Genomic DNA, 20,850 nt, shown 5'->3' on the forward strand with positions numbered 1-20,850 from the left:
ATATTCTAAATGTGGCCTGACCAGCGCCTTATAGAGCCTCAGCATTACATCCCTGTTTTTGTATACAAGCCCTCTTGAAATAAATACTAGCATTGAGTTTGCTTTCCTTACTACCCATTCAACTCGCAAAATAACATTTTGGGAATCCTGCACCAGCTCCCAAGTCCCATTGTACCTCCGATTTCTGAATTCTCTTCCCATTTAGTAAATATTCTATGCCTTTATGTATAGACAATTGCCTTACATTAACTGAGTGTGTTTGGTTTGAAGAGGTCTCGATGGGTTCCAAGAATTTCAGGCAACAATAGTGTCTATTTAGTGTCAATGTGAGAATTGTGGACGCAGCCCAGACCATCACACAAACCAACCTCCCTTCCATTGACTCCATCTACACCTCACGCTGCCTCGGCAAGGCCAGCAGCATCATCAAGGACCAGTCGCACTCCTGGCCACTCCCTCTTCTCCCCTCTCCCATCGGGCAAGAGGTACAGAAGTGTGAAAACGCACACCTCCAGATTCAGGGACAGTTTCTTCCCAGCTGTTATCAGGCAACTGAACCATCCGACCATAACCAGAGAGCATACCTGAGCTCCCATCTACCTCACTGGAGACCATCGGACTTTACTGACTTTACCTTGCACTAAACATTATTCCCTTATCCTGTATCTGTACACTGTGGACGGCTCGATTGTAATCATGTATTGTCTTTCTGCTGACTGGTTAGCACGCAACAAAAGCTTTTCACTGTACCTCGGTACATGTGACAATAAACCAAACTGAACTATTCAACTTATGGTGGCACAGTGGTAGAGTTGCTGCCTTACAGTGCTTACAGCGCCAGACACGGGTTCGATCCCAGCTACGGGTGCTGTCTGTACAGAGTTTGTACGTTCTCCCCGTGACCTGCGTGGGTTTTTCTTTGAGATCTTCGGTTTCCTCCCACACTCCAAAGACGTACAGGTTTGTAGGCTAATTTGCTTGGTGTGAATGTAAATTGTCCCAGTGTGTGCAGGATAGTGTTAGTGTGCGGGGAGCGCTGGTCGGCGCGGACTCGGTGGGCCGAAGGGCCTGTGCCTCTAAACTAATCTAAAAAAGTAAACTGCAAATTTAAGTCGACTGGTTCAGCGCAGACCATCCCCAAGACGAGCCCCAGCATTCCACAGCGAATATATTATACAGCCAAAACATTATTTGATCTCGGCACAGAAGAATGGCTATTAATTAGCCGCACAATTTCACTTCAATTAATTGAACGTAAATTAATAAGTTTTCAGCGGAGATTGGCACGACTGCGCTTAAAGGTGCCGTGTTCAAAGCTGATAAACACCTTGGTGCTAATGAAAAATTGATTAGATTGATGCACAGGAGCAGCGAGGCTCAGGTTTGCGTCGGGGGGAAAAAAAATCTTTCCCTTGCCAAGACAAGTTAATATTGTGAAGAGCCCAGGTTAATAAGCCTGTCCAAGGTCTCTTTGTAATTGCAAGCTTGGTTTAGAGGAGAGGAACATGTACATATAAAGGAGTCACTGGAAATAATCAGACAGCATTTTAGCTCAGCATTGGGACAGGCAAGAAACCACTGAAGCTGTGACTAATCCCTGGACTGCTGCTGACATTTGTCTGACGGTGGTTTGCAGTCGTAGGGAATGAGGCCAGATATTAATCCCTATTCTTTTATTTTCACATGCTCATAAGTTCTAGGAGCAGAATAGACAGTAGGTGCAGGAGTAGGCCATTCGGCCCTTCGAGCCAGCACCGCCATTCAATGTGATCATGGCTGATCATCCCCAATCAGTACCCCGTTCCTGCCTTCTCCCCATATCCCCTGACTCCGCTATGTTTAAGAGCCCTATCTAGCTCTCTCTTGAAAGTATCCAGAGAACCTGCCTCCACCGCCCTCTGAGGCAGAGAATTCCACTGTGTGAAAAAGTGTTTCCTTGTCTCTGTTCTAAATGGGTCACCCCTTATTCTTAAACTGTGGCTCCTGGTTCTGGACTCCCCCAACATCGGGAACATGTTTCCTGCCTCTAGTGTGTCCAAATCAAGACATTAGGCCCATCAAGTCCACTCCGCCATTCACTCATGGCTGATCTATCTCTCCCTCTCAACCCCATTCTCCTACCTTCTCACCATATCCCCTGACGTTTTTACGTTTGTTTTTGTTTTTGATTTTAATACCCCATGAAATGAAAGAAATTGCAGAGAGTTGTGGACCCAGCCCAGACCGTCACACAAACCAACCTCCCTTCCATTGACTCCATCTACACCTCACGCTGCCTCGGCAAGGCCAGCAGCATCATCAAGGACCAGTTGCACCCTGGCCACTCCCTCTTCTCCCCTCTCCCATCGGGCAAGAGGCACAGAAGTGTGAAAACAAACGCACACCTCCAGATTCAGGGACAGTTTCTTCCCGGCTGTTATCAGGCAACTGAACCATCCTATCACCAACTAGAGAGCGGTCCTGACCTCCCATCTACCTCATTGGAGTTCCTCGGACTATCTTTAATCGGTCTTCACTGACCTTATCTTGCACTAAACGTTATTCCCTTTATCCTCTATCTGTACATTGTGAACGGCTCGATTGTAATCATGAATCATCTGACTGGATAGCACGCAACAAAAATCTTTTCACTGTACCTCAGTACTCCGAGTCCGCGCCGACCAGCGATCTCCGGTTCACACTAGTTCTATGTTATCCCATTTTCAGTGCAGAAGGATGAGGGGTAATCTTGTAGAGGTGTACAAAATCATGAGAGGAATAGATCGGGTAGATGCACAGAGTCTCTTGCCCAGAGTAGGGGAATCGAGGACTCCTTTAGAAGGAGTGTATCTTATTGAAACGTATAAGATTATTAAGGGTTCGGACAGGCTAGAGGCAGATGTTCCCGATGTTGGGGGAGCCCAGAACCAGGGGCCACAGTTTAAGAATAAGGAGTAAGCCATTTAGAACGGAGACGAGGAAACACTTTTTCTCACAGAGAGTGGTGAGTCTGTGGGATTCGCTGCCTCAGAGGCCGGTTCTCTGGATATTTTCAAGAGAGAGCTAGATAGGGCTCTTAAAGATAGCGGAGTCAGGGGATGTGGGGATAAGGCAGGAACGGGGTACTGATTGGGGATGATCAGCCATGATCACATTGAATGGCGGTGCTGGCTCGAAGGGCCGAATGGCCTACTCCTGCACCTATTGTCTATTGTCTATTGAATGGCGGTGCTGGCTCGAAGGGCCGAATGGCCTACTCCTGCACCTATTGTCTATGGTCTATTGTCTATTGAATGGTAGTGCTGGCTCAAATGGCCGAATGGCCTACTCCTGCACCTTTTGTCTATTGTCTATGACTGTAACTGTAACTCCAGCCAGCGTTCACTGACCAGGTGTATTCATCCCACAGAGATCTGCCCGGTGGAATGCGGGACACACGGGGTTTGCCTGGCGGGGGCCTGCCGCTGCGAGGAAGGCTGGACGGGAGCGACTTGCGAGCAGCGAGCCTGCCACCCGCGCTGCCTGGAGCACGGGACCTGCATCGACGGCAAGTGCCAGTGCAACCAAGGCTGGAACGGTGAACACTGCACCATAGGTAAGTCTCTGGTGGACCCTAGCGAGATGCACACTGTCCCGTACTGCAGGCATAACAATGGGGCAGCAGAGGGGAGGGTATGGAGCAGACTGCATCTCATTCATATAAATAGTCATGTTCATAACTTCATTGGAGCAGAATTAGGCCATTCGGCCCGTCAAGTCTACTCTGCCTTTCAATCATGGTTGATCTATCTCTCCCCATTCTCCTGCCTCCTGCCGTAGTAGGCCATTCGGCCCTTCGAGCCAGCACCGCCATTCAATGTGATCATGGCTGATCATCCCCAATCAGTACCCCGTTCCTGCCTTCTCCCCATATCCCCTGACTCCGCTATTTTTAAGAGCCCTATCTAGCTCTCTCTTGAAAGTATCCAGAGAACCTGCCTCCACCGACCTCTGAGGCAGAGAATTCCACAGACTCACAATTCTGAAAAAGTGTTTCCTCATCTCCGTTCTAAATGGCTTACCCCTTATTCTTAAACTGTGGCCCCTGGTTCTAGACCTTCACCCCATAACCCCTGACACCCGTACTAATCAAGAATCTATCTACCTCTGCCTCAAAAATATCCATTGACTTGGCCTCCAAAGAATTCCACATTCACCACCCTCTGACTAAAGAAATTCCTCCTCATCTCCTTCCTTTAATTCTGAGGATATGAACTCCAGTCCTAGACTCTCCCACCAGTTAACACATCCTCTCCGCATCCACTCTACCCAAGCCTTCACTTGTCTTGTAGTCTTGGTGTGATAGAGGCAGGGTCGTGCAGCATGAAACAGGCCCTTCGGCCCATCTCATCCATGCCGACCAGGATGTACTGAATCAAAGTTGTAGAATCACCATGATACGGCATGGAAACAGGGCCTTCAGCCCAACTTGCCCACACCGACTAACCTGCCCCAGAGATAGACACAAAGTGCTGGAGTAACTCAGCGGGTCAGCCAGCATCTCTCGAGATAAAAGGGCCTGTCCCACTTAGACGTCAACCTACGTCAGCAAAAAGTATCGCCACTGTCGCCAAAAAAATTTCAACATCTTGAAAACTTTGCGGCAGTCGCCTGTGGTCGCCCAAAAAATCGCAGAAGTGGGACAGGCCCTACAGGGTGGATAATCATTTGGGTCGGGACACTTCTTCACTTCTTCAGGCTGAGGAGGGGTCTCGACCCGAAACATCACCCATCCTTTTTCTCCAACATGTCCCACCTACACTAGTCCCACCTGCCAGCTTTCGGCCCATATCCCTCTAAACCTGTCCTATCCATGCACTTGGCTAAATGTATTTTAAATGCTGTTAGCGTTACTGCCTCAACTAGGACCTGCGGCAGCTCGCTCCATACGCCGACCACTCTTAGTGTGAAAAAGTGCTGAGCTCTAGAGGGAGAGGTTGAGCAGGCTGGACTCCTATGGAGAGGTGTGTAAGATCACGAGGGGAATGGATCGGGTGGACGCACAGAGTCTCTTGCCCAGAGTATGTGAGTCGTGAACCAGAGGATGTAAGTTTAAGGTGAGGTGAGGTAACATTTTCACACAAAGGGCAGTGGGTGTATGGAACGAGCTGTCAGAGGAGGTGGTTGAGGCAGGGACTATCCCAACTTTTAAGAAACAGTTAGACAGGTACATGGATAGGACAGGTGTAGAGGTGTAGACCCGCTGAGTTACTCCAGCACCCTATGAACATCACCTATCCATGTTCTCCACAGATGCTGCCTGACCCGCTGAGTTACTCCAGCACTCTGTGAAACGTCACCTATCCATGTTCTCCACAGATGCTGCCTGACCCGCTGAGTTACTCCAGCACTGTGTGAAACGTCACCTATCCATGTTCTCCACAGATGCTGCCTGACCTGCTGAGTTACTCCAGCCTTTTGTGTCTCTTCCTCTAGTTCATATTTAGTTCATATAAATCAGAGCATTGAGTATAGAAGCTGGGATGTAATGTTAAAATTGTACAAGGCATTGGTGAGACCAAATCTGGAGTATGGTGTACAATTTTGGTCGCCCAATTATAGGAAGGATGTCAACAAAATAGAGAGAGTACAGAGGAGATTTACTAGAATGTTGCCTGGGTTTCAACAACTAAGTTACATAGTAAAGGTTGAATAAGTTAGGTCTTTATTCTTTGGAGCGCAGAAGGTTAAGGGGGGACTTGATCGAGGTCTTTAAAATGATGAGAGGGATAGACAGAGTTGATGTGGACAAGCTTTTCCCTTTGAGAATAGGGAAGATTCAAACAAGAGGACATGACTTCAGAATTAAGGGACAGAAGTTTAGGGGTAACATGAGGGGGAACTTCTTTACTCAGAGAGTGGTAGCGGTGTGGAATGAGCTTCCAGTGGAAGTGGTGGCGATAGGTTCGTTGGTATCATTTAAAAATAAATTGGATAGGCATATGGATGAGAAGGGAATGGAGGGTTATGGTATGAGTGCAGGCAGGTGGGACTAAGGGAAAAAAGTTGTTCGGCACGGACTTGTAGGGCCGAGATGGCCTGTTTCCGTGCTGTAATTGTTATATGGTTATATGGTTTATTAGTTTAGTTTAGAGGTACAAAGTAGAAACAGGCACTTAGAAATAGCCAGAGAAATAGCCAGACTATCGCAATGTGAACAAAACATTTAGACATGTACATGGATAGGACAGGTTTAGGGGGATATGGGCCAAACGCAGGCAGGTGGGACTAGTGCAGATGGGACATGTTGGTCGGTGTGGGCAAGTTGGGCCGAAGGGCCTGTTTCCACACTGTATCACTATGTGACACAAGTTCTCATGAATCTTTCCAAACCCCCCCCCCCCCCATCTTAAACCTATGTCCGCTGGTCCTCGATTTCCCTACTCCGGGCAAGAGACTTTACCCGATCTATTCCCCTCATGATTGTTTACTCTTCCAGTCCTCGTTTGGAAGTCATAGAAACATAGAAACAAAGAAAATAGGTGCAGGAGGAGGCCATTCGGCCCTTCGAGCCAGCACCGCCATTCATTGTGATCATGGCTGATCGTCCCCTATCTATAACCCGTGCCTGCCTTCTCCCCATATCCCCTGACTCCACTAGCCCCTAGAGCTCTATCTAACTCTCTCTTAAATCCATCCAGTGACTTGGCCTCCACTGCCCTCTGTGGCAGGGAATTCCATAAATTCACAACTCTCTGGGTGAAAACGTTTTTTTTCTCACCTCAGTCTTAAATGACCTCCCCTTTATTCTAAGACGGTGGTCCCATGTTCTGGACTCGCCCCAACATTGGGAACATTTTTCCTGCATCTAGCTTGTCCAGTCCTTTTATAATTTTATATGTTTCCATAAGATCCTTCTAAACTCCAGTGAATACAAGCCTAGTCTTTTCAATCTTTCCTCATATGACAGTCCCGCCATCCCAGGGATCAATCTCGTGAACCTACGCTGCACTGCCTCAATCACAAGGATGTCCTTCCTCAAATTAGGAGACCAAAACTGTACACATCTCACATCAAGACTGCCCTCTCTTCGCCTGGAGATCCAGCATTCCTCATAATTCTATTTTAAACTCCAAAAACCTTTCATTTATCAGATAACGACGAGCAATAAAAAAAATCGAAAGAGATGAAGAATGTGAAAGGTTGGCAGGTTATTCCGGAGGTAATTCAAAGAATGAAAGTTCGAACAACCTTCTCAATGTGCCAAAAATCATAACTATTGTCACACTGACCTTTAGAAAAGGTTATTACCTGCAAAGTTTAGTCTGAAATTGTTTCTTCTTCACTTCACACCAATCAAAGTTTCTTCCCCTCTGGTATCAGGCTTCTGAACAGCCCTTTCATCAGCTCGGACACTATTCCATTCACCTAAGTTCCTAAGTTCATAAGATGGCCCCCGACCCAGGTGACTATTGCTCTGCGGACAACAAAAGCAGATCTACCATCACTCCACATTCTTAAATCTCTACTCCTGCAGCAATATTTCTGAGAGAATGTAACGGCTGGGCTTGTACACTCTGGAGTTTAGAAGGATGAGAGGGCATCTTATTGAAACATATAAGATTGTTAAGGGTTTGGACACGCTAGAGGCAGGAAACATGTTCCCAATGTTGGGGGAGTCCAGAACCAGGGGCCACAGTTTAAGAATAAGGAGTAAGCCATTTAGAACGGAGACGAGGAAACACTTTTTCTCACAGAGAGTGGTGAGTCTGTGGAATTCTCTGCGTATTGCCAGTGGGTATACAATACAGATGGTTGTTTACACATCGCAAACAGTAACAAACTACCGAAACACAAATAAATCACAATGTGAACAGCATTGATTTTTCATTAATGTCTCACTGGGTCCGTGTGACTGGAGAATGTGGAAAGTTCAGGCTGGTATTAGTTGAAGAATAACGGGTTAGCCATTTAGAACGGAGACAAGGAAACACTTTTTCTCACAGAGAGTGGTGAGTCTGTGGAATTCTCTGCCTCAGAGGGCGGTGGAGGCCGGTTCTCTGGATACTTTAAAGAGAGAGCTAGATAGGGCTCTTGAAACTAGTCCCTGGCAGTCGCCTAAAGAGTCACCTAAGTGGGACAGGCCCTTTTATCTCGAGAGATGCTGGCTGACCCGCTGAGTTACTCCAGCACTTTGTGTCTATCTCTGGGGCAGGTTAGTCGGTGTGGGCAAGTTGGGCTGAAAGCCCTGTTTCCACGCCGTATCATGGTGATTCTACAACTTTGAATCAGTACATCCTGGTCGGCATGGATGAGATGGGCCGAAGGGCCTGTTTCATGCTGCACGACCCTGCCTCTATCACACCAAGACTCCAAGACAAGTGAAGGCTTGGGTAGAGTGGATGTGGAGAGGATGTGTTCACTGGTGGGAGAGTCTAGGACTGGAGTTCATATCCTCAGAATTAAAGGAAGGAGATGAGGAGGAATTTCTTTAGTCAGAGGGTGGTGAATCTGTGGAATTCTTTGGAGGCCAAGTCAATGGATATTTTTGAGGCAGAGGTAGATAGATTCTTGATTAGTACGGGTGTCAGGGGTTATGGGGTGAAGGTCTAGAACCAGGGACCACAGTTTAAGAATAAGGGGTAAGCTATTTAGAACGGAGATGAGGAAACACTTTTTCAGAATTGTGAGTCTGTCGAATTCTCTGCCTCAGAGGTCGGTGGAGGCAGGTTCTCTGGATACTTTCAAGAGAGAGCTAGATAGGGCTCTTAAAAATAGCAGAGTCAGGGGATATGGGGAGAAGGCAGGAATGGGGTACTGATTGGGGATGATCAGCCATGATCACATTGAATGGCGGTGCTGGCTCGAAGGGCCGAATGGCCTACTCCTGAACCTATTGACTATTGTCTATTGTCTAACATTTCCTACATTATTCCCTTATCATGTACCTGTACACTCGATTGTAATCATGTATTGTCTTTCCGCTGACTGGTTAGCACGCAACAAAAGCTTTTCACTGTACCTCGGTACACGTGACAATAAACTAAACTGAACTGAACTAAACTGAAGTTTATAAGTTCCAGGAGCAGAATTATGCCATTCGGCCCATCAATTCTACTTCTCCATTCAATCACGGCTGATCTATCTCTCCCTCCTAACCCCATTCTCCTGCCTTCTCCCCATAACCCCTGACACCCATACTAATCAAGAATCTATCCCTCTGCTTTAAAAATATCCACTGACTTGGCCTCCACAGCCATCAAAGAAGAACCGTCGGACCGATCGTAAGTGATGTGAGCAGAATTAGGCCATTCGGCCCATCAAGTCTATTCCGCCATTCAATCATGGCTGATCTATCTCTTCCTCCTAACCCCATTCTCTTGCCTTCTCCCCCTGACACCTCTACCTCATTGTGGACATTGGACTTTGTCTGTGGAACTGATGCGCTACAATGCTGAGAACTATATTCTGCACTCTGTATCTTCCCCTCTGCTCCACCTATTGGACTTGAATTTGAACAGATTGCATCTGAGAAAAAGAATAGGTGATGTTTCAGGTCGAGACCTTTCTTCAGACTCTATTCCTAGACCAGGGCTCCCTTCCATTGACTCCATCTACACCTCATGCTGCCTCGGCAAGGCCAGCAGCATCATCAAGGCCCAGTCGCACCCTGGCCACTCCCTCTTCTCCCCTCTCCCATCAGGCAAGAGGTACAGAAGTGTGAAAACGCACACCTCCAGATTCAGGGACAGTTTCTTCCCAGCTGTTATCAGGCAACTGAACCATCCTACCACAACCAGAGAGCAGTGCTGAACTACTATCTACCTCATTGGTGACCCTCGGACTTAACAGGACTTTACCTTGCACTGAAGGTTAATCCCTTTATCCTGTAACTATACACTGTGGATGGCTCGATTGTAATCATGTATAGTCAGCTTAATTTATTGTCATGTGTGAATCTGTGTTGTGAGTGTGGAATTCTCTGCCTCAGAAGGCAGTGGAGGCCGGTTCTCCGGATGCTTTCAAGAAAGAGCTAAAGATAGCGGAGTCAAGGGATATGGGGAGAAGGCAGGAAAGAAATCCGCTGACTGGATCACACTCAATAAAAAAGCTTTAAACTGTACCTCAGTACACGTGACAATAAACAAACTCTGTATGGTCTATGTGTAGGAAGGACCTGCAGATAGACACAAAAATGCTGGAGTAAGTAACACAGGCAGCCTCTCTGGAGAAACGGAACAGGTGACGTTTCAGGTCGAGACCCTTCTTCAGACACGTGTGTGGATAGCATGCAAAAAAAATGCTTTTCACGATACCTCAGTACCGGTGACAATAATAAACTTAAGTCAGTCTTATCTGAGTGTACGACTTGAGTGAAAGGATTTACAAAGAACAGCAGCGAAATGTGATTGTAGCTTCATTTTACTTGGTTGAATCTCACCTTTTAGCTTTCTAACCAAGTAGGTATTTCAAATTTGACCCAAATCTGAAGTGACACACACACACACACACACACACACACACACACACACACACACACACACACACACACACACACACACACACACACACACACACACACACACACACGCGCTCTTGCACTTTGCAGCATCTAATTTTGGACATCGAACGACAGAGTCCAGAATTATCCTCTTCATATAACACAGGTTATTGTGGCTCCATCCGCATCTCAGGGTGGCCTGGTGACACAGCGATAGATTCTTGCTATTGAGGGAGTGCAGCGTAGGTTGACAAGGTTAATTCCCGGGATGGCGGGACTGTCATATGCTGAGAGAATGGAGCAGCTGGGCTTGTATACTCTGGAGTTTAGAAGGATGAGTGGGATTCTTATTGAAACATATAAGATTGTTAAGGGTTTGGACACGCTAGAGGCAGGAAACATGTTCCCGATGTTGGGGGAGTCCAGAACCAGGGGCCACAGTTTAAGAATAAGGAGTAAGCCATTTAGAATGGAGACGAGGAAACACTTTTTCTCACAGAGAGTTGTGGGTCTGTGGAATTCTCTGCCTCAGAGGGCGGTGGAGGCAGGTTCTCTGGATGCTTTCAAGAGAGAGCTAGATAGGGCTCTTAAAGATAGCGGAGTCAGGGGATATGGGGGGAAGGCAGGAACGTGGTACTGATTGGGGATGATCAGCCATGATCACATTGAATGGCGGTGCTGGCTCGAAGGGCCGAATGGCCTACTCCTGCACCTATTGTCTATTATCGACTGATGCAAGTGAAGGCTTGAAGCAGCGTCTACAGCACGCAAGTTGAACATAGTTACGTGTGTTACATGTACTGCGGATTAAAGGCATGGGAGAATTATGCCTACCTAAGGTCGATTTTTAAAATAATAACCATTTAATAATAAATACTGAATTTAGTAAATGAATTGGAAATCTTTGCTATTTATATTTAATAATTCCCTTTTTATATTTTTAATCAGGGTGGGCACTGCCTACGCTGACGGCACGTGCCTGATTTAGATTTAGGTTTATTATTATTTATACATTGATTTATTATCAGTCTGAAGAAGGGTCTCGACCCGAAACGTCACCCATTCCTTCTCTCCAGAGATGCTGCCTGTCCCGCTGAGTTACTCCAGCACCTCGTGTCTGTCTTCGGTATAAACCAGCATCTGCAGTTCCTTCATGCAGCTTTATTTAGCGTTCGGTTTATGATTTCCACGTGTACTGAGGTACAGTGAAAAGCTTTGTTTTGCACGCTATTGAATCAATCCTTCGGCGGGCACGGTGGCGCTGCGGTAGAGTTGCTGCCTCACAGTGCCGGAGACCAGGGTTTGATCCCGACTACGGGTGCTGTCTGTACGGAGTTTGTACCTTCTCCCCGTGACCTGCGTGGGTTATCTCCGAGATCTTCGGTTTCCTCCCACACTCCAAAGACGTACAGGTTTGTAGGTGAATTGGCTTGGTGTAAATGTAAAAATTGTCCCTATTGGGGTCGGATAGTGTTAGTGTGCGGGGATCGCTGGTCGGCGCGATCCCAGTTGGCCGAGGGGCGTGTTTCCGTGCTGTATCACTAAACTAAACTAGATCAGATGGACCATATATAAATACAATCAAGTCTAACCCGATAATTCATAGAGTCTTTGGCCCAACTTGTCCATGCTGGCCAAGATGCCCCATCTATATATCCATATCCCCCTTAATCTTTCCACGTACCTTCATGAATGCCTTATAAATGTTGTTGAAGTCATAGAAACATAGAACATAGGTGCAGGAGTAGGCCATTTGGCCCTTCGAGCCAGCACCGCCATTCATTGTGATCATGGCTGATCGTCCCCAATCTTGCTATTGAGGGAGTGCAGCGTAGGTTTACAAGGTTAATTCCCGGGATGGCGGGACTGTCATATGCTGAGAGAATGGAGCGGCTGGGCTTCTACACTCTGGAGTTTAGAAGGATGAGAGGATATCTCATTGAAACATATAAGATTGTAAAGGGCTTGGACACACTAGAGGCAGGAAACATGTTCCCGATGTTGGGGGAGTCCAGAACCAGGGGCCACAGTTGAAGAATAAGGAGTAAGTCATTTAGATGAGTAAATCATCTGGAGACGAGGAAACACTTTTTCTCACAGAGAGTTGTGAGTCTGTGGAATTCTCTGCCTCAGAGGGAAGTGGAGGCAGGTTTAAGTTTAAGTTTAAGTTTAAGTTTTTATTTGTATAGGGACAGTGCATATTAATAAACATTTACATGTCATACGCAAGATTGTAGCCAGTAGCTAATTTCCATCTTTAGTCCCTCTGGTAAACAAGGTAAACGCATCACAACCCAATCAATCAATAAGAAAAGAGACAAAACAAAAGACAAAGACAAAACAAAACAAACAATATGGTTTAGCCTGCAGTCATAACATAGAATAAATAACAAACACTCAACACAGTTTAAAGTCCCAAAGTCATTGTCTCTTCCCTCCTTGCTCTCCCTCTGCGCTGAGGCAATCCAAGCCTCCGATGTTATGACCCCACCGGGTGATGGTAGGTAAGTCCCGCGGCTGAATCCGGTTCTCTGGATGCTTTCAAGAGAGAGCTAGATAGGGCTCTTAAAAATAGCGGAGTCAGGGGATTTGTGGAGAAGGCAGGAATGGGGTACAGATTGGGGATGATCAGCCCTGATCACATTGAATGGCGGTGCTGGCTCGAAGGGCCAAATGGCCTACTCCTGCACCTATTGTCTATTGTCTATTATCTAATAACCCGTGCCTGCCTTCTCCCCATATCCCTTGACTCCACTAGCCCCTAGAGCTCTATCTAATGCCCCTGTCCCACTTAGGAAACCTGAACGGAAACCTCTGGTGACTTTGCGCCCCACCCAAGGTTTCCGTGCGGTTCCAGGACGTTCCCGGAGGTTTTTGTCAGTCTTCCTACCTGCTTCCACTACCTGCAACCTCCGGCAACCACCTGTAACCTCCGGGAACCGCACGGAAACCTTGTGTGGGGAGCAAAGTCTCCAGAGGTTTCCGTTCAGGTTTTCTAAGTGGGACAGGGGCATAATTCTCTCTTAAATCCATCCAGTGACTTGGCCTCCACTGGCCTCTGTGGCAGGGAATTCCACAAATTCACAACTCTCTGGGTGAAAACGTTTTTTCTCACCTCAGTCTTAAATGGCCTCCCCTTTATTCTAATGCCCCTGTCCCACCTAGGAAACCTGAACGGAAACCTCAGGAGGCTTTGCGGCCCACCTAAGGTTTCCGTGCAGTTCCCGGAGGTTTTTGTCAGTCTCCCTACCTGCTTCCACTACCTGCAACCTCCGGGAACCGCACGGAAACCTTGGGTGGGGCACAAAGTCTCCAGAGGTTTCTGTTCAGGTTACCTAAGTGGGACAGGGGCTTAAGACTGTGGCCCCTGGTTCTGGACTCGCCCAACATTGGGAACATTTTTCCTGCATCTAGCTTGCCCAGTCCTTTTATAATATTATACGTTTCTATCTGATGCCCCCTCATCCTTCTCAACTCCAGTGAATCCAAGCCTAGTCTTTTCAATCTTTCCTCATATGACAGTCCTGCCATCCCAGGGATCAATCTCGTGAACCTACGCTGCACTGCCTCAATCGCAAGGATGTCCTTCCTCAAATTAGGAGACCAAAACTGTACACAATACTCCAGACGTGGTCTCACCAGAGCCCTATACAGGCCCTTTAAGGTCACGGAGTGATTTCAGAAATGCAGCAACGTGTCTGACCTGCAACTTTATTTGAGTTTAATGTTCCAATACAGTGGCGGAATGGGACCATTAACAGATGCAAGCGGCTGATCTGCAGCCAGTGGTTTGTTTGTTTCATGTTAACAACCTTCATGTTGTGGAATTATCCACTGGAGGTGTCGATAATTTATTTTTAATTGTCACGTTATTGCCTTATTTTTCATCTTGTACTTTGATAATTCCCATCCAGGTACCGAGGAAGGATGTGCCTCACTCAGTTGTTAATTGGGATATGATTGTTTGGACGGCTTACCTTCTTCTACTTGTGAATGAAACATGCATAAACCAAAGGAATAGTTCGATCTGGCGCCGGGTGTTGAGCAGCCAGTTTGTTGTCTCTGTTGGCGTCAATGTCTGCCAGGCCCTGACACAGCTCCATTTGGTGGGTGGTAGAGCGGGCACCCAGAGATGACATGGTTGGCTGTCTGTTGTTCTGCTCCGCATTCACAGGCTGGGCTCTGGCGGAGGGAGCCCCCATCTATCTCCACACGCTGGCGTTGAAACGCCCAACTCCAGTACCAAGTCTGTTGAGCTTCACCCTCTGGGGAGATCAAACCCTGGACAGCTTTTATCTGGTGAAGAGATGCAGCTGTCCTTATTCAACTTTATTCGACATCCGTAAGAGCCTGTCCCACTTAGGTGATTTTTTAGGTGACTACAGGCGACGAGGCTGTCACCACACGATCGCCGGGGTGTCGCCTGTACGGTCGTGAGTCGTCTCCTCAGTCGCCCAAAGAGTCGTAGCATCTTTCTGGTCGCCGCTGGAGTTTGAAATGGTCAAAATATTTCGGCAACAGTGGGCTTGACGCCAATGAGCGTAGCTTGACTTCTCCTGACGTAGGTGCTGTCGTAGGTTGTCGCCAGGATGACGTAGGTTGTCGCCGGTGCTGACTTCGGTGAATTCCATTGGCGACTACCTACGTCAATCTACGTCAACCGGAGACAGGTACCGGCGACTGAATTGTCTAAAATTGTCTCAGTTGTCGCCGACAGGGTCGTAGCTTGCCGCGGGTGGACGTAGATTGTCGTAGGTGTGGTCATAGGTGGACGTCCTAATGGGTCGCAGGTTGTCGGTAGCTTGGCATAGCTTGACGTCGGCTAGGTGGTAGGGTGTCGTAGACATTGTCGTAGGGGAGTTCCAGTCGCTGGTTTTTCGGCGACCTGCTACGACTATGACAGTCGCTGGCAGTCGTAGAAAAAAATCCCCTAAGTAGGACAGGCCCTTTAGAGTCAATATCACACAGTGTGGAAACAGGCCCCTACGGCCCAACTTGCCCACATCGGCCAACATGTCCCAGCTACACTAAACCCACCTGTCTAAGTTTGGCCCATATCCCTCCAAACCCGTCCTATCCATGTAATCCTTATTCTCCATTAAGCTCTAACTTTGTTCAGCTTAGTTTAGAGATACAGCGGCAAACAGGCCCTTCGGCCCATCCAGTCTCCACCGACCAGCGATGCCTGCACATAAACACTACACACACTAGGGGCAGTTTACATTTATACCAAGACAATTAACCTACAAACCTGTACGTCTTTGGAGTGTGGGAGGAAACCGAAGATCTCAGATAAAACCCACGCAGGTCACGGGGAGAACTGTGTGTCAACGTGCCTTGGTCTAATCTCTTGTGCAAATTGGTCAATTTAGTGTAGTTTATTGTCATGTGTAGCGAGGTATAGTGAAAAGCTTTTTTGCTGTGTGCTATCCTGTCAGCGGATGGATGATACATGATTACACTCAAGCCATCCACATTGTACAGATACTGGATAAAGATAGTGCAAGTTAAAGCCGGTAAAGTCTGAGTAAAGATAGTCAGAGGGCCACCAATGAGGTAGATAGTAGTTCAGCACTGCTCTCTGGTTGTGGTAGGATGGTTCAGTTGCCTGATAACAGCTGGGAAGAAACTGTCCCTGAATCTGGAGGTGTGCGTTTTCACACTTCTGTACCTCTTGCCCGATGGGAGAGGGGAGAAGAGGGAGTGGCCGGGGTGCGACTGGTCCTTGATTATGCTGCTGGCCTTGCCGAGGCAGCGTGAGGTGTAGATGGAGTCAATGGAAGGGAGGTTGGTTTGTGTGATGGTCTGGGCTGCGTCCACAATTCTCTGCAGTTTCTTGCGGTCTTGGATGGGGCTGTTCCCAAACCGAGCTGTGATGCATCCCGATAATAGACACAAAGTGCTGGAGTAACTCAGCTGCAATTTCTTGCCGTCTTGGAATTTGCCGGAAGTCTAAAGGGCCTGTCCCACTCAGGGATTTTTTCAGCGACTGCCGGCATTATTGACGGACGTATCAGGTCATTGAAAAATACGCAGTGTGATGCAGCGTGGCACGGCGTGATGACGTATAACACGGTGGCGTGACGCGGCGTGATGACGTATTGATGCACGGTGTTATTTCAAGCGTCGCAACATTTTTTTGTCGCCGCTGGATTTTGAAATGTTCAAAATCTTTTGGCGACACTGATATTACGCCGGCAGTCGCTGAAAAAATTGCTAAGTGGGACAGGCCCTTATGCGTTCCTATCCTGACTTGTCCACGATGCTTTAAGATTAACATGAAACATGGCTGGTTGGTAGCATCTGTTTGCACTGTTTGCCCAGAGCATTTAGCCATGCTGTGAGATACAAACTGTGACTTGCTAATTGTAGATCTTCAAAAAAAACTTGGCCCTGACTAGAATGAATATTTAGACTTGCATATGCACAACTGCATGTAAAAATGATTGTTAAATACCAACCCAATAACTGTGGATAAATGTTGGTCTGGTGTTCATTAATTAATCCCCACATGGGTCACAGGAGCAAGAGTTTAGCAATGTTTCAACATCTTCATCTCCTCTAAACTCTGAGCACTAAAAGAGAAGATAGTGGCAATTGCTCTAATTCATAAGTCATAGGAACTGTATTAGGCCTTTCGACCCATCAAGGGTTTGGACACGCTAGAGGCAGGAAACATGTTCCCGATGTTGGGGGAGTCCAGAACCAGGGGCCACACACAGTTTAAGAATAAGGGGTAAGCCATTTAGAACGGAAACTTTTTCTCACAGTGAGTTGAGAGTCTGTGGAAGTCTCTGCCTCAGAGGGCGGTGGAGGCTGGTTCTCTGGATACTTTCAAGAGAGAGCTAGATGGGGCTCTTAATGATAGCGGAGTCAGGGGATATGGGGAGAAGGCAGGAACGGGGTACTGATTGGGGATGATCAGCCATGATCACATTGAATGGCGGTGCTGGCTCGAAGGGCCGAATGGCCTACTCCTGCACCTATTGTCTATTGTCTAAATCTACACCATCATTCTATCATGGCTGATCCATCTCTCCCTCCTGACCCCATTCTCCTGCCTTCTCCCCATACCCGGATGGTAGGAGGGTAAACAGTCCATGGCTGGGGTGAGAGCAGTCCTTGGCGATGCTGAGCGCCCTTCGCAGACATCACTTGCTTTGGACAGACACAATGGAGGGGAGCGAGGAACCGGTGATGCGTTGGGCAGTTTTCACCACCCTCTGCAGTGCTTTCCGGTCGGAGACAGAGCAGTTGCCATACCATACTGTGATACAGTTGGTAAGGATGCTCTCGATGGTGCAGCGGTAGAAGTTCACCAGAATCTGAGGAGATAGATGGACCTTCTTTAGTCTCCTGAGGAAGAAGAGACGATGGTGAGCCTTCTAGACCAGTGTTGAGGTATTGTGGGTCCAAGAGGGGTTATCGGAGATGTTGACCCCCAGGAACCTGAAGCTGGAAACACGTTCCACCTCCGTCCCGTTAATGTGGATGGGGGTGTGCGTGCCACCCCTAGACCTTCTGAAGTCTACAATAAGCTCCTTGGTCTTCTTGGAGTTAAGGGCCAGGTTGTTGTCAGCGCACCATGCTGCTAGGAGCTGGACCTCCTCCCTATAGGCCGACTCATCGTTGTTGCTGATGAGGCCAATCACCGTTGTATCATCTGCATACTTGATGATGGTGTTAGTACCATGTACAGGTGTGCAGTCACTCTATCCAGGCATTTCACACGTTAACTGATTCCATTTTAGATGATGGAATCCAAGTCCATCAAACTCTGAGAAGATAGAGATAGATAGATAGATAGATAGATAGATAGATAGATAGATAGATAGATAGATAGATAGATAGATAGATAGATAGATAGATAGATAGATAGATAGATAGATAGATAGATAGATAGATACTACATGTTTTGTAGTAACTCAGCGGGACAGGCAGCATCTCTGGAGAGAAGGATTGTGTGACGTTTCGGGTCGAGACTCGTCTTTAAGTCAGGTCTCGACCCAAAACATCGCCCATTCCTTCTCTCCAGAGATGCAGCTTGTCCCGCTGAGTTACAATAGACAATAGACAACGAGCCTGTACTGCCATTCACTATGATCTTGGCTAATCATCCACAATCAGTACCCCGTTCCTGCCTTCTCCCCATATCCCCTGATTCCGCTATTTTGAAGAACTCTATCTAACTCTCTCTTGAAAGTATCCAGAGAACCGGTCTCCACCGCCCTCTGAGGCAGAGAATTCCACAGACTCACAACTCTCTGTGTGAAAATGTGTTTCCTCGTCTCCGTTCTAAATGGCTTACCCCTTATTGTTAAACTGTGGCCCCTGGTTCTGGACTCCCCCAACATCGGGAACATGTTTCCTGCCTCTAGCGTGTCCAAACCCTTAATAATCTTATATGTTTCAATAAGATATCCTCTCATCCTTCTAAACTCCAGAGTGTACAAGCCCAGCTGCTCCATTCTCTCAGCATGTGACAGTCCCGTGACATGCTGGGAATTAACCTTGTAAACCTGCGCTGCACTCCCTCAATAGCAAGAATGTCCTTCCTCAAAGTTAGAGACCAAAACTGCACACAATACTCCAGGTGTGGTCTCACTAGGGTCCTGTACAACCTCAGTATTTTGTGTCTATCTTCAGTTTAAACCAGCATCTGCAGTCCCTTCCAACACAAACTGTGAGCTCAGCCCTTTCCTCTATGGACTGACTAAGCGATTATTTTCGGTGCGTTTGCCACTGTCTTGTGGTTGCCCGACAATGAATGGAATCGAGGAAGCCTTCTCGTTTGGATTGTCGCTCCTGCGATTCATCAAAGATTATGCCCCCAGCTGAATATGCACAAGATCTGAATGCCAGCCTCAAGTTAATTATCCTCTTGAATCGCCAGTAAAGACTTTTCATTAACAACCAAGCTAGCTTTTGCAACGAATAGCAACTACTATCATTAATGTTCTATTAAGGAAATAGACAGAACTCTTCATCAGGCCCTGATCATTCAGTCTCAGATATTAATAGGTATGATGAAAAGATAACAATGTACCAGTGGGTATATATTAGCTCTGTTCAGTTTAATCACACAACCCTTGGTCTCACTGAATTGCTTATACAATCCTACTTCCTTATAGAAACATAGACAATAGGTGCAGGAGTAGGCCATTCGGCCCTTCGAGCCTGCACCGCCATTCAATATGGTCATGGCTGATCATCCAACTCAGTATCCTGTACCTGCTTTCTCTCCATACCCCCTGATCCCTTTAGCCGCAAGGGCCACATCTAACTCCTTCTTAAACGTAGCCAATGAACTGGCCTCAACTACCTTCTGTGGCAGAGAATTCCACAGATTCACCACTCTCTGTGTAAAAAATGTTTTTCTCATCCCGGGAATTAAGCTTGTAGCTGGTGGTGATAGATGGTGTTAGTGTGGGGGGGAAGGCATGTTTCCGCGCTGTATCCCTAAACTAAACGAAACATAGACTTCACTGCGGAGACAGTAGCAGCACTCCCCCCGCCGAGCTGTAATGTATCACAGACAGCAGGGTCTGGCTGTTGGTTTTTGTGCCTGAGCTGCTGCCATATGTTGCTGTCACGTTCATGGAGAAATGACAAGGCTGCAGGAGGCTTCTTCTTCGGCTCCACCATAAATCCCCAGTTGCCTATCAATCGCTGCACGCCAGGTGGCCAACGGCAGGGTGGACCAGCAAACTCCACACAGACAGTGTTCCCGAGGTCAGGATCGAACCCAGGTCTCTGGTGCGGTGAGGCAGCAACTCCACCGGCTGAACCACATAGAGACTCCATGAATGACTGTGCCCTCAACAAAAGCTTGTCACTGTACCTCAGTGCACGTACACTTGTGAATCGGCTCATCAAGTCTACTCCACCATTCAATCATAGCTGATCTATCTCTCCCTCCGAACCACATTCTCCTGCCTTCTCCCCTCTGACACCCGTACTAATCAAGAATCTATCAATCCCTGCCTTAAAAATATCCACGAACCTGGCCTCCACAGCCCTCTGTGGCAATGAATTCCACAGATTCACCACCCCCTGACTAAAGAAATTCATCCTCATCTCCTTCCTAAAAGAACATCCTTTAATTCTGAGGCTGTGACCTCTAGTCCTAGACTCTCCCACTAGTGGAAACATCCTCTCCACATCCACTATATCCAGGCCTTTCACTATTCTGTATCTTTCAATGAGGTCCCCCCCTCATGCTTCTAAACTCCAGCGAGTACAGGCCCAGTGTTGACAAACGCTCATCATAGGTTAACCCACTCATTCCTGGGATCATTCTTGTAAACCTCCTCTGGACCCTCTCTAGAGCCAGAACATCCTTCCTCAGATATGGGGCCCAAAATGGCTCACAATATTTGAAATGAGACCTT

General features: G+C 47.4%; 1 protein-coding gene across 1 annotated transcript in view; it reads left to right on the forward strand.

The window, feature by feature from the left end:
- tenm3 (teneurin transmembrane protein 3) overlaps positions 1-20,850 on the forward strand; it is a 702,745-nt gene that overhangs the window by 568,570 nt on the left and 113,325 nt on the right. Inside the window, 1 exon segment of the mRNA XM_033018762.1 lies at positions 3,389-3,574. Coding sequence (XP_032874653.1) covers positions 3,389-3,574 — 186 coding nt within the window.

The sequence above is a fragment of the Amblyraja radiata genome, chromosome 3 (genome assembly GCF_010909765.2).
Source record: "Amblyraja radiata isolate CabotCenter1 chromosome 3, sAmbRad1.1.pri, whole genome shotgun sequence".
In the NCBI taxonomy this organism is placed as follows: Eukaryota; Metazoa; Chordata; class Chondrichthyes; order Rajiformes; family Rajidae; genus Amblyraja; species Amblyraja radiata.